At 41.0% G+C, this 19,541-nt stretch overlaps 1 protein-coding gene across 1 annotated transcript in view; it reads left to right on the top strand.

The window, feature by feature from the left end:
• Nucleotides 1-5,247: 5,247 nt before the first annotated feature.
• Nucleotides 5,248-19,541, top strand: part of LOC121548916 (neuromedin-B receptor-like) — a 36,101-nt gene continuing 21,807 nt past the window's right edge. Inside the window, exons 1-2 of the mRNA XM_041860584.1 lie at nt 5,248-5,769; nt 8,149-8,494. Of these exons, the coding sequence (XP_041716518.1) occupies nt 5,369-5,769; nt 8,149-8,494 (747 nt within the window). The 5' untranslated portion in view covers nt 5,248-5,368. The remainder of the gene's footprint in view (nt 5,770-8,148; nt 8,495-19,541) is intronic.

The raw sequence follows: 19,541 nt of genomic DNA on the forward strand, positions 1-19,541 counted from the left end.
CAGGCACATTCTATCCAAAATTATCGATTGTGTGAAGTTCTGTGGGGCTTTTGAGTTGGCCTTGCGTGGGCACGAGGAGACTCCCCAGAGCCTCTACAACACGGTGGAACTTCCACAGTCGCGCTGTAAACACTGTGTACGAGTACAGGGATGACCTCCTAACGTGTTTCCAGACCATCAGAGACTCTGGGAACTTTGATGCCCCGACTGTCAGAGAGGCGGGGGGCTTTGTGAGGATGCTCGAAGACGAGGCTTTCTGTTTTTTCCTGGCACTGTTCCACAAGATCATGCCAAATGTGGACATGCTTTTCAGCCAGCTGCAGAAGAGGAACATCGACCCTGTCTTCATTAAAGCACTTGTCCAGAGGTTCACAGAAAGCATGCTAACAATCAGGTAAATAACTATATTTACTATTGGCTGATAAAGATGCTGTTAGAAAGATGAATAGTTCACTTACAACAGTTTAAAAGCCTAAATGTGTCTGGTCATCAAAGTGAGTGATTATCATAGAGCCGTCACAATTATATTTGTTTTAGTATTTTAAAAGGAAAGAGAAGACATTTACATTACATTTTAGTCATTTAGCAGACGCTCTTATCCAGAGCGACTTACAGTTAAGAGTGCATACATTTTTTCATACTGGCCCCCGTGGGAAACGAACCCACAACCCTGGCGTTGCAAGCGCCATGCTCTACCAACTGAGCTACACGGGACCACATTAGTTTTGGCAAGATCTGAAAAAAGAAGTTGGTGGAGTGCAACCCTCAAACATTGAAGAATTACAGCAGTTTGCTGCTGAAGAATGGGCCAAATTGCCAGCAGAAAAGGTGCAGCAAGCTCATTGATGTCTACAATAAGCATATGTTGGCAGCTATCTTGGCCAAAAGCTGTGCAACCAAGTACTAGCTCCAGGGTGCCAATAATTTAGTCCATGACATTTGTCTATATTTTCTAAATTACAATTGTAAACTTAAGTTTACAGAAATATAATTAAAGGTGTGGAGACCCATTTTTTCCTCTCAAATTTCAACTGATTTTAGAAGAAATAGGGAATTATTTAAGAAAAGCCCAAGGGTGCCAATATATTTGGACACAACTGTATGCCTTCAGTCTAATTGGAATGTATGGCAGTAGAGTTGTTTGTATTTCTCCCTAACCAAAATGGCTGCCATTAGGATACCATTCAGGATTTTTTTCACCTGTGTTACCACGACAATCACGCCAAATGAGCATTGCATTTGTGTGCTCCTTCAGTGTGAATGCGCAAATTTGATATGGGTCACATGTAAAACTGATACATAATTGATACAGATTTACGGTATGTTGCCTATATATTACTATATACCGGTATTGATGCACAGACCAGTTTGGGTTTTTACTTTACCTTCTATAACGGTATTTCAATGTTTGGTTTGTTAAATGTGGTAATGCCACTCCGCCATGTGTAACGTCCGTTTTTCTAGTTTACTCCGCAATTTGGGTCGTCTCTCTCCCTCTCTCACCAAGTACCACCCCGTCACTCAAGGAGCGCAGTTGTTGTTACTCGACCACGAGAACAAGTGTTTGTCCAAAAAGACACAATCAGACGTTGATAATAATGCAGGAAAGTACTACACAGTTTGTAATAATTATTCAGGTGTCCACCAGGTCAATTTCTAGAAGAGGCCTAGTTGTTATTGAAGATTAACTTTATTGCTAAGTGCACAGCAGAACAAAATTATGTTGCATCCCTCTCACAAATGTAATAGAAAAAGGCTTTAAAACGTAATAACATCAGTTAATTATGTACATCACAGGTTAAAAGCAGTTACTAGACATAGTTTGTGTGTATATACACACTATCTGTCTGTCTGTCTGTCTGTCATATATATATATATATATATATATATATATATATAAAAGTCACTGGTTGTGTGTTGAGGGGGAATTACAGTGAGCTAAGAAGTCTGATTGCAAGTTATCAAATTAAACTTTATTTTTTGGACCCAGGGCCTCAATTCCCTCTTTGTGTGGGGACAGCGCATCTGACGAGCAGCAACAGCCCATCAAGCGACGGAGGATGCTGGGACCAGGAGAACAACAGAGGTTGGCTATAGAGGTAAGTTGTGATGTAATTGTCAGTGTTTCCCCATAGAACTTTTTTCAGGCCTGGTAGTATGTAGCCAAAACCCTGAACAATCAGCACCTTGGTAATCATATACTTGAGTTGGACATAGGCATGTGTCAGTCAGGATCACTTGCATCAAAATAGCTTAATTGCAAATTAAAGCTGATGATGTATCTTTCACAGGTATGTGATACCATCCTGAGTCATGCCAAAGAGAGGTTCTCCTTCACCCAGCACCTCATCAGCGCAACACTATTGCACGGAGAGTTGTTCCCACAACACAGTGTGAAGTTCCCCGATACAGCGCTTGAAACAACCGTGGAGGCGTACCCCATGTTGAACAAGGCCAAGCTCAAAACCGAACTGTCCCTCATCTATGAGAACAGTGAGTTCAAGGCTTGTAGTGGTGCAGTGCCCCTGTACCAGTTCTTCATGGAGAACAACCTTCAGAGCACTTTCACAGAGACTGCCAGCCTCCTCAAGATCCTCATCACCACACCCATGACAACTGCTGAGTCAGAAAGGTGCTTCTCTACACTGAAAAGGATCAAGACCTTCCTGAGAAACAGCATGACACAGGATCGCCTGAACGCTCTGGCCATGCTCTCCATGGAGAAGAAACTTGTCAGGGACATTCCTGACTTTAATCAAAGGGTCATTGAGAGGTTTGCCACTCAGAAGGACAGACGGGCAAAATTCCTGTACAAATAAGATGACAGACACACACACACAGAGCAGCTCTGGCCGCATGTTTCTTTGTATATAGTTGACCTTAGCATAAAAAATCCAGTTATATATGGTACTCTAGAAAGTCTTAATAGTGTCTTTGCTAATATTACTGTATATATGTTGTTTTGTATCAATTAATTGTTGCAGTTCTGGAGCACATTAACAATTAGTCACATTTAGTATGATCATAAAATACTGTATGCTATTCTTCCAGTCAAAGGTTTGAGTTCATCCACTTGATATCCATTTCTATATTATACATCCTTTTATACAGTGTAAGATTTCCTATAAACTTTATAATAATTTCATGTTATTGTCCACTTTCCACTCTGTTCTGACAGCATGCCTGTTGCGTTGCCTGTTTACTACCAATGGTAAAAAGTTCACTTTAAATGCAAATGAAAGGCTTGGGTTTGTGTAATATGTTTTTGTGTAAGAATGCCTCAACTTTTTAATATTGGCATTAAATAATTACTGAATGTTTCACTGAGCACTGCTGTCCTGCAGTTTGTGTTAAAATATATCGCGATGGTTACAGGAAAAAAAAGTATGGCACAGCCCCACCGAGAATATTTTTCACCAGCCGCCACTGGGTGTTTCTGTGATAGGCATGCACTTGAGGGGTTTCCAGTCGTTGCCAAGTTATTAAATAAACGTTCAAATGCAACTCACAGCAGTAACTATTTCCATTGGCACTGCAGACTGCAGAGCTCTGCATAGATGGACAGAGACTGATACGTTTATTATAAAATGGCTTAATTCATATTAATCAGTCATGGCAAAGCACTGTGAATATTACATAATTGCAGATGAGATTTCCTGATTGTAAATTGGAAAGTCTCGATTTGCCCAATGTGCACTGTAGCCTATGCTCCATATAAATGGTTCCTAATATGATGCATGTGCCAGTAGATGTCACTAAACAAGCACACATGATTTGGGAAAGCTTCACAACAAATAAAACGGTCAAACCGATTCTGCATGTGTTTCTCTGATGCCCATTAAGAAAAACGAAATGTTCCTTCTTGGGGGTGTGGTGGCTCGATGTGGCAGTTACTGATATTTCTCCCCCATGACACACCATAGCAACTAAACCAGAATTACTTCCTCAAAATAGTCAGTAGGAATAACTCAATAAATCTGTGTATTAATTTGGAAATTTTTTCTTAGGAGGTTTTAGTGGTGCAATTTTACGTATAGCTAAGGTGTTTGGTGCCATATTTCTCAATTTTTAAAAATGCATGAGGTGTCTGATCCGGTGCGCTGCTGGGCAGGTCTGTCTCGAGTTCACACTGCACCTCCTTAGACCTGGGTTAAGGGAGATTTTAGCCTGGGGCAAAGCGTCTGTTCACACTTGCGCATTCTAAAGTGGGCTAGCACCAACCTTAGCTCAGGGCTAGCTGGCCCTGCTCCGGAGCAGGGTTAGCACTGACTTTTCGGGGCTAGCCCCAGAAACACAGTGCCAAAATAGCCAGTGTGAAACGAAGTCAAGAACAACACATAGAATCACAAAAGCTGCACTCACTTAATTTGCATATGCTTGTGATGCGTTCTGCACTCTATTTTAATAAGTAAATGTGTTTGCTAATATAAATGTGTTTGCTAATATAATAATATGCCATTTGGCAGACGCTTTTATCCAAAGCAACTTACAGTCATGTATGCATACCTTTTTACGTATGGGGTGGTCCCGGGGATCGAACCCACTACCCTGGCGTTACAAGCGCCATGCTCTACCAATTGAGCTACAGAGGACCACGTTGCCGCAGCATGGCAATGCGCCATATACCTTCATCGGCTTTCTTTTAACTCCTGTATGGGGAATAGGCCAGGGAAACGTTCGTTTATGTTCTTACTTAGGCAACTTCACTTCCCCCTCGGATCCCCTCTGTGAGTCTCTCCCAAACTTTACCACCCTCACTGCTTTCCGTATTTATTGGATTTCTACCACCCTTCACTTTCCCTGGTGACTCAAAGAAGGACATCATACAGCTCTTACAGATAGGGCGGGCTGACAATGAAACACCTGCACAGGAGATCAACATCCTGCTCAGTTTGCACAATGAGGTGGTTCAGTTTCGAAAAAGTACTTATTGGATTTTCCTTAGTAGACCCAAAGAAAACCTCATCCACATTCACACATCTTTCCAAGCACAGCTTTCTCATCCTAAACGTGAAAATTGTAGTTGGTGCTAATACAGTAGCCAAGCATAGCCTGTAGTTTATTCCGTTTATATTCGATGAAATGATCACTATGAAACGGTATATGAGTAGCATTGACAATGCTACACATCACACGCAAAACTGGTGTGACTTCTTTTTCCGTCATCGTTGCTATAGGCTACGCTATGCGTGTTGAAAAAGTGCCTCCTTTTGCACGCTTCAGTCAGTGTGGCTTGAGTCGCGCAACCCGGACATTTCAGCATTTTCTTGGAGGGACAGCTCCCGCGCCTCAGACCTGCTTTGGAAAACGGTCAACATCTTCAGTGCCATTTTATCAAAGTGATTATTGTACAAATCCCTGAGTAACAATGGATAATATTTTAGATAACTTATCTTATACTGGACATTCTGTCTTTTATAACTTTACTGACGATTGGATACCTGATAGAAGGGAAACTATTGATTTTATTATAAAATGTGTCATACCGACTGTGTATATTCTGATCATAACGATTGGGTTGTTGGGGAACATTACCTTGGTTAAGATTTTTATCACCAACAGTGCAATGAGGAGCGTCCCCAACATATTTATTTCGAGTTTGGCAGCTGGGGATCTTTTGCTTTTGGTCACTTGTGTTCCAGTGGATGCGTTCAGATACTTCTTTGAGGAGTGGATCTTCGGTGTTGTGGCTTGCAAACTAATACCGGTCATTCAACTCACTTCAGTCGGAGTCTCGGTGTTCACTCTCACGGCTCTCAGCGCCGACAGGTAAGATGAAGAGTAGGTGAATGTGAAATATCCTTACTGCCAATAGTGTTATGTATACTGTACCTAACTTATGTAATTGTAAATGTTATGGCAATTGCATGCTAACGTGATAGAATAATTAACATATGTAGTTATTAATGATTAATCAGTTGTTATGACTATGATTATTTGTATTGACAACAGTGTGTGATCCCCAAACTATATCCCCAAGTGTTATCATAATTGAATGCTGGGCAATTGTCACTGACAAATCTGTTCATATTTTGATTGACAGACCAAGTGTATCCCCAGAATTTTTTTAAAGGGATCAAATAGTGTACACCTACTGGTTGTACTAACTTCAATAAACCTAACTTGTGGTATATTGTTTTATTCAGATGAGACACATGGTTAAATGGCCTTTTATCTTCCCTGGAAGGAGCAGCATTAATGCGGAGATTGGAATAGAATGACATGAGGCATTCAGGAAGCGTCACAGTCAGAAGCGTCTGCACAGAGCATCATTTACTGTCTGCGTGGGTGGATGGTTAAAAGGGCAAGCATGCCCAAATCTTTGTTTGGGACCTTAATTTGACCCAGCCCCCACTTTCCTTTCCTCTCCTCCACATACCCTCACCAAGACCACTGGTGCTTGGAGACGTTGACCTTCTTAAGTGACCATTCCATACCCCCACAAATAGCTTGTTTGCTGGTATTAAGAGCTCCTTCCTCTGCTAAAAGTTCACTGATGTCATGAAAATTCCTGGGCTGCCAAATATTGATTTTGTTAAAAATGATTATTATTATCAAATTAAAGTCCATGAGATTCTCTGATAAAAATAATACCCCATTGTGCAGGCCATGATAGTGGTCAGAAGATGGTGCAGGACTTTGTACTTAGCCTTTCTATGACACTGACCGTAATCCAGAGCTCTATCAGTTGGAGGAAATGTTTGGCTGTGTCACTCTTCTCCGGAAATGACGATGATTGTTGGCCATCCTTGTCACTAGGAGCTATTAGGTCAGCCATATGGAGAGATTACAGTCTACAGCTGTTCTCTCTATGGTCTGCCTTGTCCATTTGAGCATGTAATGTGAGCAATGAAAATACACCATGTATATGCTTACCCTATGTGATGGCTTTAAAGAATGTAATCTTCTTAGCACTCCCTTGGGCACTTGCTCTTAAGCATGAAAACACAGAGAAGTGGGATTACAGCAGTTTGTTACAGTAAATGCATAAACCCAGCCTTGTTTTCTCTGGTGAGATATCAAAGACTGTCAGTTTTTCTGTGCTTGTCTGTTCTTGCCCGATGCAGCGTGGTCTTTGACTATGGGGGATTTCTACAGGGGCAGAGGGCAGCTGAGGCTGGTGTAACATCACAGTAAAGGGCTTCCAATGGAGATTCTCCTCCTAACCAGACATTTTATCAGCAAAAATATCCTTTAGAAAACTGGCAGGAGGGGAAAAATCTTCCATCATTGAAGCATAAAAATAACTTCATGCCCAGTGGAGCACACATCCTCTGTTGCACCCTCATTTCATATATTTCTTCCCATTATATGACTTAGCAGGAATGGATTATTCTGTGCACATAGCACTGAGTGTTGATTTACACAGGAGATCAGTCCAAAGTCTAACCTTTAAATGAGTTGTATTGATCAACTTGGTTTCAACATTTACATGCACTTTGGGAGCAGTGCAGAAACACATTGTTGTTTCAGTTGAATACTTGTAATTCAATTCAGTGGCAATTATTGTAATTCATTTGGGTGTGTTACAGTCAGGACAGTAATTAATTAGCTAGTGCAATCATAATGCACTTCATAGGTCTTTTACATGTTTTAATATCACCTCCAACAATCTATGAAGCTTCTATTCTGTGCCAATGGACTCAGAGATGCCATGTCTTTGTCAAAGCCTCTTCATTTCGCAAAGAAGAAGAAAGTTAATTAGATTAATTAAATATAATCACAATAGCAAGTCGCTCTGGATTTGAGCATCTACTAAATGATTAAAATGTAAATGTATATTATATTTACAGAAGGAAATTAGAGCAGTAAGGACAGCTGGACATTTCATTCCATTTACATGGAAAATACTCTGCTTTTAATCTAATTTCATGATTAATTTGAAAATGTCAATAAAGGCTCTCTATTAATGTTCATTTGTTTTATCTACAATAGTGCTTGAAAAAGGTTTGGAGAGTCTGAAAAAGAATTAGAGTGTCTATTATCAGTGTGAGTTGCAGAGAACCATCTTCAAACGATCCATGATCATATCTGTCTATCACCACCTCTGAGCGTCAAATCTGCCATGATCCTGGAGGTGCGCTGTAGCCTTTGACATCAAGATGAAGGAGCACTAAAACATTTTCTATGGTGTTGTTGGGTTTCCAGGTACAAAGCCATAGTAAATCCTATGGACATCCAAACATCCAGTGCTGTGTTCTGGACATGTCTGAAAGCTGTGTCCATCTGGGTGATCTCCATCCTGCTGGCGGTGCCCGAGGCCATCTTCTCCCAGGTAGTACACATCCAGGACAAGAATGTGACCTTCACTGCCTGTGTGCCCTATCCCCTCTACAACGACATGCATCCCAAGATCCACTCCATCCTCATATTCCTGGTGTACTTCCTGATTCCCCTGGGGATCATCTCTGTGTACTACTACCACATCGCCAGGACTCTGGTCAAGAGTGCTCACGACATGCCTGGGGAGATCAGTGAGCACACGAAGAGACAGGTAGGTAACAACAACAACAACCTGTTGCTGCCTGTATCTCAAACATGTCATAAATGAGGTTTGGCTGTTGCAGTTGTGGTTATTTGGAATGCTGGACGGCATATTAAGAACATCAGGTAACTTGCTGGATGTCTTTGGCTGCTAGAGTGCATGTTAAGTTAGAGTGCACGTTGAGCTAGAGTGTACGTTTGAAGTCAAAGAAACTGAACTGCATCACACGTTTTCTCACTACACTGGAACATTTATATTTCTGACATAACTCCGGAACCCTTGTAACAGGTTTTCATGGAAGGAGGCTCTAGTTTTTAATGCAGATATTTCCATATGTAGCCTAATATACCAAGTAAATATTTAAAGGTTGTAAAGGTCAAGTAGAGGACCATGTCAAGATGTATCACCGATTGTTGCATGGATGCTTGATCTTTACTGTCTACAGGGGTAATAAATGACAAGTCAGGGGAAGGGTGAGGTAAATTATAAATGTAAGCAATGATCTGGTTGGCTACATTTCATTGAGAGTCCATTGACCAAAGCATAGGAAATCAGATGCTTCTTTGCCGTTAAGAACGTCCAATTAATCATCAGACAAATGGGCTTAATTCCAGATCAGGGCCCACCCAGAGCATGAGTAAACAGATGCAGTCCAAAACCCAAACCCAACTTCCAATCACTGCATCCTGACTCAGACCTAGACCTGAACTCAAGTCACAATATATTCAAGTAGCCTCAGGAGCTTGTTGACACTGACCAATGTGAGGTTGTCATCAACAATGAGCAATGCATAGTAAACACTAGCGATGAGTGGTGCTGGAAGGCCTCCATGTGTTGTCTTATTCACAGCCAGTAGGCCCTCCAGTTGAAGGAGCCCTAACCGTCCACTCATTTAGACAACAAGAGGGCTGAGACCCAGCTATCTTTTACAGTAGATACCCAGTGAATCTAGTATGAATCTGTGAGACACATGAAAATACAAGAAGCCTGGAGGATGACCGAATCATTGCACTTAAGCTTCCACTGTCTCTGCCTCAAAGTAATCCCAACTAATCAATGTTATTGTCTCTAGATTTGTTTCTGTTTTTTTTTGTATTTGAAATCAAATTAAATGAGTTAATCATTTGGGTGCACCTTTGGATTAGAAGGACAACACAGACTATTGACATGGCGCATTGTTGTTGTGTACTATTAGACATGTCCTATGGGGATTGGGCTGCAGAGGCTCAAGTCTCATTAAGAGGAAAACTCTGATAGCATCAGTCCCTTTTGAAAAGCAGACATGTATTTAACATTAATTATATGACAAGCTGCATAAGCCTGATGAAAGACGGGCTAGAGAGAGTGTGTGTGAGAGAGAGAGAAGAAGAGAGAGAGTGTGAGAGACACAGAGAGAGATAGAGAGAGAGAGAGAGAGAGAGAGAGAGAGAGAGGGAGAGAGAGAGAGAGAAGAAGAAGAGAGAGTGTGAGAGAGAGAGAGAGAGAGAGAGAGAGAGAGAAGAAGAAGAGAGAGTGTGAGAGACAGAGACAAAGAGAGAGAGAGAGAAGAAGAGAGAGTGTGTGTGTGAGAGAGAGAGAAGAGAGAGAGAGAGAAGAAGAAAGAGTGTGAGAGACAGAGACAGAGACACAGAGAGAGAGAGAGAAGAAGAGAGAGTGTGTGAGAGAGAGAGAAGAAGAGAGAGAGTGTGAGAGACAGAGAGAGAGAGAGAAGAAGAGAGAGTGTGAGAGACAGAGAGAGAGAGAGAGAGAGAAGAAGAGAGAGTGTGAGAGACAGAGACACAGAGAGAGAGAGAGAAGAAGAGAGAGTGTGTGTGAGAGAGAGAGAGAGAAGAGGGAGAGAGAAGAAGAGAGAGTGTGAGAGACAGACACAGAGAGAGAGAGAGAGAGAAGAGAGACTGTGTGTGTGAGAGAGAGAGAGAGAAGAGAGAGAGAAGAAGAGAGAGTGTGAGAGACAGAGACAGTGACACAGAGAGAGAGAGAGAGAAGAAGAGAGAGTGTGAGAGACAGAGACAGAGACACAGAGAGAGAGACAGAGAAGAGAGTGTGTGTGTGTGTGTGAGAGAGAGAGAGAGAGAGAGGAGAGAGAGAGAAGAAGAGAGAGTGTGAGAGACAGAGACAGAGACACAGAGAGAGAGAGAAGAGAGAGAGAGGCAGACATTAAACACATGATTCTGGTAAGTGTTCAAGACATTTAAAAGTATTTGTTGAATCACTATCACATCTAACAGGCATGTACTTTGGAAAGACAGATCCTATTCATGACTTGATGAATAGTTATAGTAACAGTGGTCTTAACTGCTGTACAGTCCATTTTCAGTAAAGGCAGTAGAAATAGGGCTTCTTGATATAATCTAATATTTTTTTTATTTTGATTCACTCTGGAATAGAGCTGTCCAGGCAGACACGGCTAGTGAATATGATTTCAGACGTGATATGTATGAATGAAAACATACAGTCCAACCATCTCCCTATGCCAGGGGCTGTATTGTGCTGTTATGATAAGCAACAATCGTTCTGAGAGGGCATGACATCTTCGTCTACTTCTGTTATTCAAATATCTTCTACTGATCAAACGATACAGCTGTTTTAGTAACCGCATCAACTACATTCTATTTCAACTTTTAAAGGAATACTTTGTGATTTTGGCAATGAAGCCCTTTATCGACTTCCCAGTCAGATGAACTTGTGGATACCATTTTTATGTCTCTGCGTACAGTAAGTTAGAGGTAGTTTTGTGAGCCAATGCTAACTAGCGTTAGCACAATGACTGGATGTCTATGGTAACATCTATGGTAACAGCTTGCTAGCTGTGACCATAGACGGCCAGTCATTGTGCTAACGCTTGTTAGCAATTGCGATAACGCTAGTTAGCAACTTCCCTCAAACTGCACTCAGAGACATAAAAATGGTATCCACAAGTTCATCTGACTCTGGGGAAGCAGATAAAGGGCTTCATTGCCAAAATCACAAAGTATCCCTTTAAAAACAATTGACATGTTAACCACTTTCTCAACAACTTAGACAAAAACCTAGAACATATGAAATCTTAGTTTACTCCTCTGCTTTTCAAATCTAAAATTAGAACACTTCTTCCACTACCACAAAAATACTCTAAGCGCTAAAGCAATTCCCAGAATTTTACTTCATGTAAAATGACCATCTCATTTATAATTAATACCCCACACGTCTTGCAGCAACCAGAAAATACAACAGTGAATAACTAACTGTGACGTGATAATAACAATGCAGACATTTTTAAGTTTGCTTATGAAAGATTGTTGATACTGTGCCAAATCATAAGCAGAATTATTCCATTTGATATCCCTACCAATGGTTAGCTTTAATGTCTAACCAGATATAACAGATTGCTATTGATTTACCTTTTAATACACTTCTGAATAATTTGAAGTCCACTTCAATAGAAGATACTGTCATGAACAAAATAAAGTCAAATGATCATGCAGTTTTCTTCTGTTGAAAAACCTAAAAGGATCTTCGGCAGAGTGCCAGGATCACTTGACTTGATAGCTGGCTGCCAATAAATGGCGAGCTAAATCATGACATTTACCCAGGCTATTAAACCTACACAGGCTTGATTTTCAGAGCTCCATCTCCTGCTCACCTCACTGATAGGTTCAAATAGGTAGACTTCAAACTATTTTCAAACAATCTTAGCAGTACACAGAAGCAATAGTCCTGCCATCAGTACTATTTGCCAGCCACTCTACTGTGGAATGAAGTATTGATTGGACTGGACCTTCTAGTTTCACATTTCCGCTTATACAGTTGAAGTCGGAAGTTTACATACACTTAGGTTGGAGTTATTAAAACTCGTTTTTCAACCTCTCCACAAATTTCTTGTTAACAAACTATAGTTTGGGCAAGTTGGTTAGGACATCTACTTTGTGCATGACACAAGCAATTTTTCCAACAATTGTTTACAGACAGATTATTTCACTTATAATTCACTGTATCACAATTCCAGTGGGTCAGAAGTTTACATACACTAAGTTGCCTGTGCCTTTAAACAGCTTGGAAAATTCCAGAAAATGATGTCATGGCTTTAGAAGCTTCTGATAGGCTAATTGACATCATCATTTGAGTCAATTGGAGGTGTACCTGTGGATGTATTTCAAGGCCTACCTTCAAACTCCATGCCTCATTGCTTGACATCATGGGAAAATCAAAAGAAATCAGCCAAGACCTCATTAAAAAATGGTAGACCTCCACAAGTCTGGTTCATCCTTGAGAGCAATTTCCAAATGCCTGAAGGTACCACGTTCATCTGTACAAACAATAGTACGCAAGTTTAAACACCATGGGACCCCGCAGCCGTCATACCGCTCAGGAAGGAGACGCGTTCTGTCTCCTAGAGATGAACGTACTTTGGTGCGAAAAGTGCAAATCAATCCCAGAACAACAGCAAAGGACCTTGTGAAGATGCTGGAGGAAACAGGTACAAAAGTATCTATATCCACAGTAAAACGAGTCCTATATCGACATAACTTGAAAGGCCAGTCAGCAAGGAAGAAGCCACTGCTCCAAAACCACCATAAAAAAGCCAGACTACGGTTTGCAACTGCACATGGGGACAAAGATCATACTTTTTGGAGAAATGTCCTCTGGTCTAATGAAACAAAAATAGAACTGTTGTCGTAGAAATATTTGACTCAAAAAGTAGTCAACTTAAAAATATTTCTCAAGAGACTGGAACTTGTGAATTTAGACTTTTATTATTTGCATAACAAAGCCGAGCTTGCTCCATGGAACAACTGCTTGCCCTGAACTGGAGCGCTCCTTTTATACAGACACAAATGCATAGTCACACTGATACAACTCCTCCCTATGTGAATGAAGAACATCTTTCAGTATCACATGTTGCCTACTCACGAGGGCTACTTGCGCTTCTCTAAGTGGGGCCTCTGTATCTTATTAGTGGCATGACTCAAAAAATTATGTACATACGTACGTTAAAGAACAATCACACTCTGTATTGACTATATTCACTATCCAGGCATGCATCTGGAGTACAAAGTATCAATCATGTTCATTCTGTTTTACCTTTATCATTTCATAACACATTATAAAACATATCAATTAATACTTAAACATGGTTTAAACATGTCATCCATAACCCATTCTCAACCACATACATTTAAGCATTCATCATTTACCATCCTCCCTGGCCCTTGAGATTATGTGCATGTGGCTATGTGTCAGGTCATAAGGTCATAAGCACAAACAAATGATAATAATAATAATAATAATAATAATAATAATAATATGCCATTTAGCAGACGCTTTTATCCAAAGCGACTTACAGTCATGTGTGCATACATTTTTACACACTAGTTCCATTGTTACTCCAATCTCCACACAGCCATCACGAGGAGTTGTATCTCCATCACATGTCATTGACATACCCAGACCAGCTGCAGGGAGTTTATGAAAAACACATAAATGTCTCTGCTCTGTATTAACACTTCAACTGGTTCTCAATCCATAACCATTTAAGGCATATAGGTGTTTAATTCTACAACATATGTACTTGAAAATCATCTATATATATTCCCCCCTTTGGGACTTTCTAGGTCCCAACCAATAAAACAAAAGATAACATAAAATGAGTGTAAGCATGTGCATATACTTATTCTTAGCCTTGCCATCTGTGGTTACATTTTATAAGAATATATATTCAGACCAATGTATCTCCTCATTGTCTGATCCATCCTGATGAGGACAAGGAGCCCAGTCGGGTACTGGGTACAAATCCGGAAGGTTTCCCTCTAAGCTAACCTCCAACTGTTGCTGTTGAGCTTTGTAACCATGACAGGCCCATCCACCCCTAGGGACAACACCATACAGACATTCAGGATTCCCAAATGGGCAGTCCATTGGTCCTCCTTTAATACTACAGGGCTTTCTATATTCATTAACATACTGTCCTGGAGCTCCCTGAACAGGGTGTATTTCTTTGGTGAACTTATTAACAATTGTCTGTACAGTCATTTGTTTTACTGTGGTTTGGATCAAAAGTGATTTCAACAAAGGCAGTACACAACAAAAGACTATTCCCATTACTACAAGTGCTATGCCTATCATGATTGCCATTTTTGTAAACATTGCTCCCCACTTTCCCAAAGTTAAGTCCATCCAATCCCAAGTGTGAGCATCATACCCAGCATTGTCCTTAACCTCTTTTCGTAGTCCTTTGAGCTTAGTCATTGCTTCAGTGAATGAACCATCCGGAGCAGTATTATTGGGGATAAAAGTACAACATTCATCTCCAAACATAACACAAACTCCACCTTTTTCCGCCAATAGCCAGTTTAGAGCCTGCCTATTCTGCCATGCCATTCTACTGGTAGCCTGTACTTGCTCTCCTAGAGCTGATAATGCAGAGTCTGTGTAATTAATAAACCTTTGTTGATTATAATAAATATAATTGATCCATTCTAGGTTATTGTTGGTTGAAATCCAGACAAGTATTGATTCAAATCCTGTTTTAATTTAATCTCTTGCCTTATATTCATTTGGAATTCCTCTGGGTTGACCTATTGCATCTAAATATACATTGGGGTCATGTTCATATGATCTTTTTACCCTTTTATTATTATTCTGTGCATCCCTATTTGTTGTTTTGTCTACCTCCCACTCTGATATAACCACCTCCCGAAGCATTTGTACTCTAGCACATACTCCCTTCCATCCTTTAGGCAAAGTAGCTCTAATCGTTTGTTCTCCACATACCCAAAAGAAATCTGCCACTGCCACGATTGATCCTCATAAGGAAAAATCAATGGCATTGCCAGTGTTTGCTTCTCACATTCCCCAGGGTCACCCGGCCCTCCATTTGTAGCTATTACCCCAGTACTTGATCCTGCTGCCTGATAAACTGCTCTGTGGGGGGTATCTGCATTCCAGGACATATCTTTATTTAGGTGCCATGTGGTCTCACACTTTCCCTTAAATTTTCCCAAATCGTGCTCCCCATCCGTTTTATTGTAGCATTCATAATTCTGATTATAGTCTATACAGTATTTTTCCGGTGCTTCCATTTTTCTGGGCTCTATTCTGATATCTAATTTTTTACACCACTCTCCCCATCCTACTTGATTATAGAATCTGTAATGATAGGGATTTCCCAAAAATGATAAACATTCTGCAGGACAGTAGGGCCTTTCTCTTCTTTTAAGATGAGAGTAGCTTCGTTGAAAGTTAGCACAGTCCTTGTAACTGTGTGGACTTGGTATTACTATCAATTCTTTTAACGGAGAAGGAGCACATACTAAACAATTTGTTTTTCTATTAATTATTTTAGCTGAATATTGTGCCCATTTGTACCAATCATTTTGCATGGCTCCCTCCCATAGCCTTTCTATTTTTGTTGATGCTTTCATTACTTTCGGTACTACTGTTGGGGCTGAGGTAGATTGTCTATTTTCCTGATTTCCCCAATTAGTTAAAGAATCCCATACATTTTGAAAAAACCCAGTTGTTCCTATTTTTTCTAATCCTGTCTTTTTTGGTTCAACCGCTATAGTACTTGGTGTACTATAGTAGTGGTCCTTGGGTAGTGGTCATAGTTACATTAACTATTTCAGGTTCTTCTTCCTGTCTAGATTGGTGTTTGGAAATAGGATCAATGTCCATTGTTGTTATACTATTTCCTTCTAACCCTTTAACGCTAACTATTTCCAATATGTACTTTGCATTATTATCTTGAGTCAATTCCTTAAAGGTAATTTCCCAACTAGTGTCTCCTTTGTTAACTTCTATTTGGCAACCATATTCATCCCAGATTGCTTCTCCTCTTGTTTGATGATTAGCCCACCCACAAAGTCATTTCTCTGGCAGAGGTTTTATCCTTCGTATTGAAAAGGATCTTTGAGTTTCTTCAACTGTCAGTACTTGCGCTGGAATAGAAATACTAGTTCGAGCTATCCCCAATGGTACATGCTTTTTTATTCTATTCTTCAATCTAAATTTAGGGGCCAATTTCTTAAGCACTGATGGAATCATGAGGTGTTTAGCTTGTTTTATATCCATTATTTTTCCATGTCTTTACTTTTGGCTCAACTTCTACCCAATGATTTTTTAGGCATTTTATTTTAAACATTGCATATCCTTCAATCTGACATTTCCTTAATCTAGGCCATCCTATGTACGATACTTGTTCTTTATTCACAACAACAATTCTTCCAGGTTCAGTAAGGCTATCTCTAGAATATTGTATAGTTGTAGGCAGACTCACCACCATCTCTCCTAGATTAACTGCTTTTACCGTTAAAGCAATTCCACAGTTCTTAAGTTGTTGGAGACCATGTGAGGGCAGAGAAGTCAATTGTGGGAAAGTCCCCTTCCTCAACGGCTGAGGAGTCTCTTCCTTCACCGGTGGAGACGTCACCCCCCTCAATGGTAGAAAGGTCACTTTCTCCTCCTTCTCCTGTTGTCTCTCCATTCCCTGGGTCTCTGCTTGTGTTTGGGGGATCTGCAATGGCAGGTATCCTATCAGCAGTATTCCCCACATCATCAGATCCCACCTCCCGACTCTCCGGATTTTCAGGTGGGAGTGCCTGCTGTCCTTCGACGTTGGCACTTGGACTCATGCTTGCTTCTTCTTCTTGGACTCCAACTGGTGCCTCGACATCCTCCGCTTCCCCACGGCTCGCCAATGGCAGACCGGTTCTCTTCGGTACCCTGGTGCAGTGGTTTAGATGGTACCACGTCGTGCTTCCTTCCACCTGTACTGCTGTGGGCGTCGCTCAGATCACCTTGTATGGTCCTTCTCTCCTGGGCTCGTTCCACTTTCTGCGAAACACTCGGATGTAGACTCGATCTCCTGAAATCACCGGCCCTGGCTCCTCTGGTCCAGGTTCCGGTTCTCGCCCTTTTTCCTGGAGATAGATCACTTTGTGTATAGCAGTTAGTTGTCTTACATATGCTTTAAGTTCCATCTCTAATTGTTCCAATGAGGGTCCTTTGTAGGGCCCTCTTAGACCTGGCACTGGCATGGGTCGACCCGTAAGCATTTCATGCGGGGTTAGATGCGTATTTCTGTTAGTTTGCATGCGATAACTCATCAAAGCTAGTGGTAGTGCATCCACCCAATTGAGCTTCGCACTGGCACAGATTTTATTCAGTTTAGCCTTGAGGGTGCCATTAATTCTCTCAACAATCCCCTGAGATTGCGGCCGATACACACACCCTAGTCTTTGCTTAATCCTTAGCTGCTGTAATACTTGCTTCACTGTTTTCTGAATAAATGCTGATCCATTGTCTGAACTGATTTCAGTTGGTATTCCAAATCTGGGTATTACTTCTCTGGTTAGAAATTTGATTACTGTTCCTGATCCTAGATCTGCTGAGGGTACCGCTTCTACCCATCTACTGAATCTATCTATGATCACTAGCATGTACCTTTTGCCATTCACCTTTTTTATCATATCTACATAGTCCATGACTAAGTGTCGAAATGGTCCTTCAGGAACTGGTATGTGCCCAATAGGCGTTGTTATTCCTTTCCTTACATTGTTTTGTGCACACACCTCACATCTTGCTAATGCCTCATCTATTGTTGCCTGTTGGTATGGAGACCAGTATCCTTGTTTTTTAATTTTCCTTACTATTTCCCCCCTTGCGCAATGGTCAAAACCATGCACATCAGTTATCAATAAGTTGAGCAACACAATGGGTGCTACTATGGTTCCTTCATGAGACCTCCATAATCCCTTCACATCTTTGGTGGCCCCTCTTTGGTGCCACATAGTCTGTTCATAAAGTCCTGCTCTTTCCTGCATCCTTATTATATCATCTGGCTGTGGTATGGATTCAATAATGACCATTGGTGCTGTTAACACTGGGATGGTGCATCTAGATGCCTTCTTTGCAGCTTCATCAGCTGCATTGTTTCCTTTGGTTATATATCCTTTTCCTTTCCTATGCGCCTGACATTTCACTATCGGCAATTTAGTGGGATACATTAACGCCTTTATTAATTCCACAATCTGCTCGTGGTGTTGTATGGGTGTACCATCGCTTTTCTTGAACCCTCGCTGCTTCCAGACCCCCCCAAATAAATGACACACCCCATGTGCATATGCTGAATCAGTATAGATATTAACAGTTTTTCGTTTTCCTAGGATGCAAGCTGCAGTGAGTGCTTTTAGTTCAGCCAACTAAGCTGAGCATGGCTGTGGACAGTATTATGCTATCACCTCTTTGAAATCTTCTCCTTGTTTTTTCACTACTGCATAACCTGCATGATTTCCCGCATGATCTTTATAACAGGATCCATCAACAAAATACTCTTCTATGCACTCTTCCCCCAGGCTTGACAATGGGGTTGACTCTAAGTCTGGCCTTAGTCGAGTAAATGTCAATGAATCTGCTACACAGTCATGTGCTTGCCCCTCAAACTCCAAGGGGATTCTTTCAGCTGGGTTTACTGTACTGCATCGTTTAATGGAAACATCTGGATAGGTCAATAGAGTCATGTATTCTAAAGTTCTAGCGTTGGTAAGGGAAAACTTCCCTTGCTCTATTAGTTCCACTATTTTATGATGTGTATGTATTGTTACCGGGTATCCCATAGTAATTGTGGACGCTTTGTCATATGCATATTGTAATGCAGCTAGACCTTGATAACAGGGTGGTTATCCCTGGGCAACAGAATCTAGTTTAGAACTATAATACGCAATAGGTTGTTTTCGTCTTCCACTACATGTCTCTTGCATAAGTACCGCTGTTGCATACCTATCACATCTGTTTGCCACATATAACAAGAATGGTTTTGTGTAATCTGGGGCTGCTAGAGCCGGAGCTTACTGCATTTCCTTCTTCATTGTTTCAAATGCAGTTAATGCATCACTGTTCCATTCCAGGCTTGCTCTAAGGCCTAGTTGTCTTACTTCTTTCATGATTTCTCGCAGAGGAGCTGTTTTAACTGCATACTCCTCTATCCAGTCTGAGCTGAATCCAGTCATCCCTAGGAACGTCATCATCTGAGCAACCGTTTGAGGTAGCGGTGCCTTGCTGATTCCTTCCAGTTGTCCTG

The sequence above is a fragment of the Coregonus clupeaformis genome, chromosome 33 (assembly GCF_020615455.1).
Source record: "Coregonus clupeaformis isolate EN_2021a chromosome 33, ASM2061545v1, whole genome shotgun sequence".
NCBI classification, from domain to species: Eukaryota; Metazoa; Chordata; class Actinopteri; order Salmoniformes; family Salmonidae; genus Coregonus; species Coregonus clupeaformis.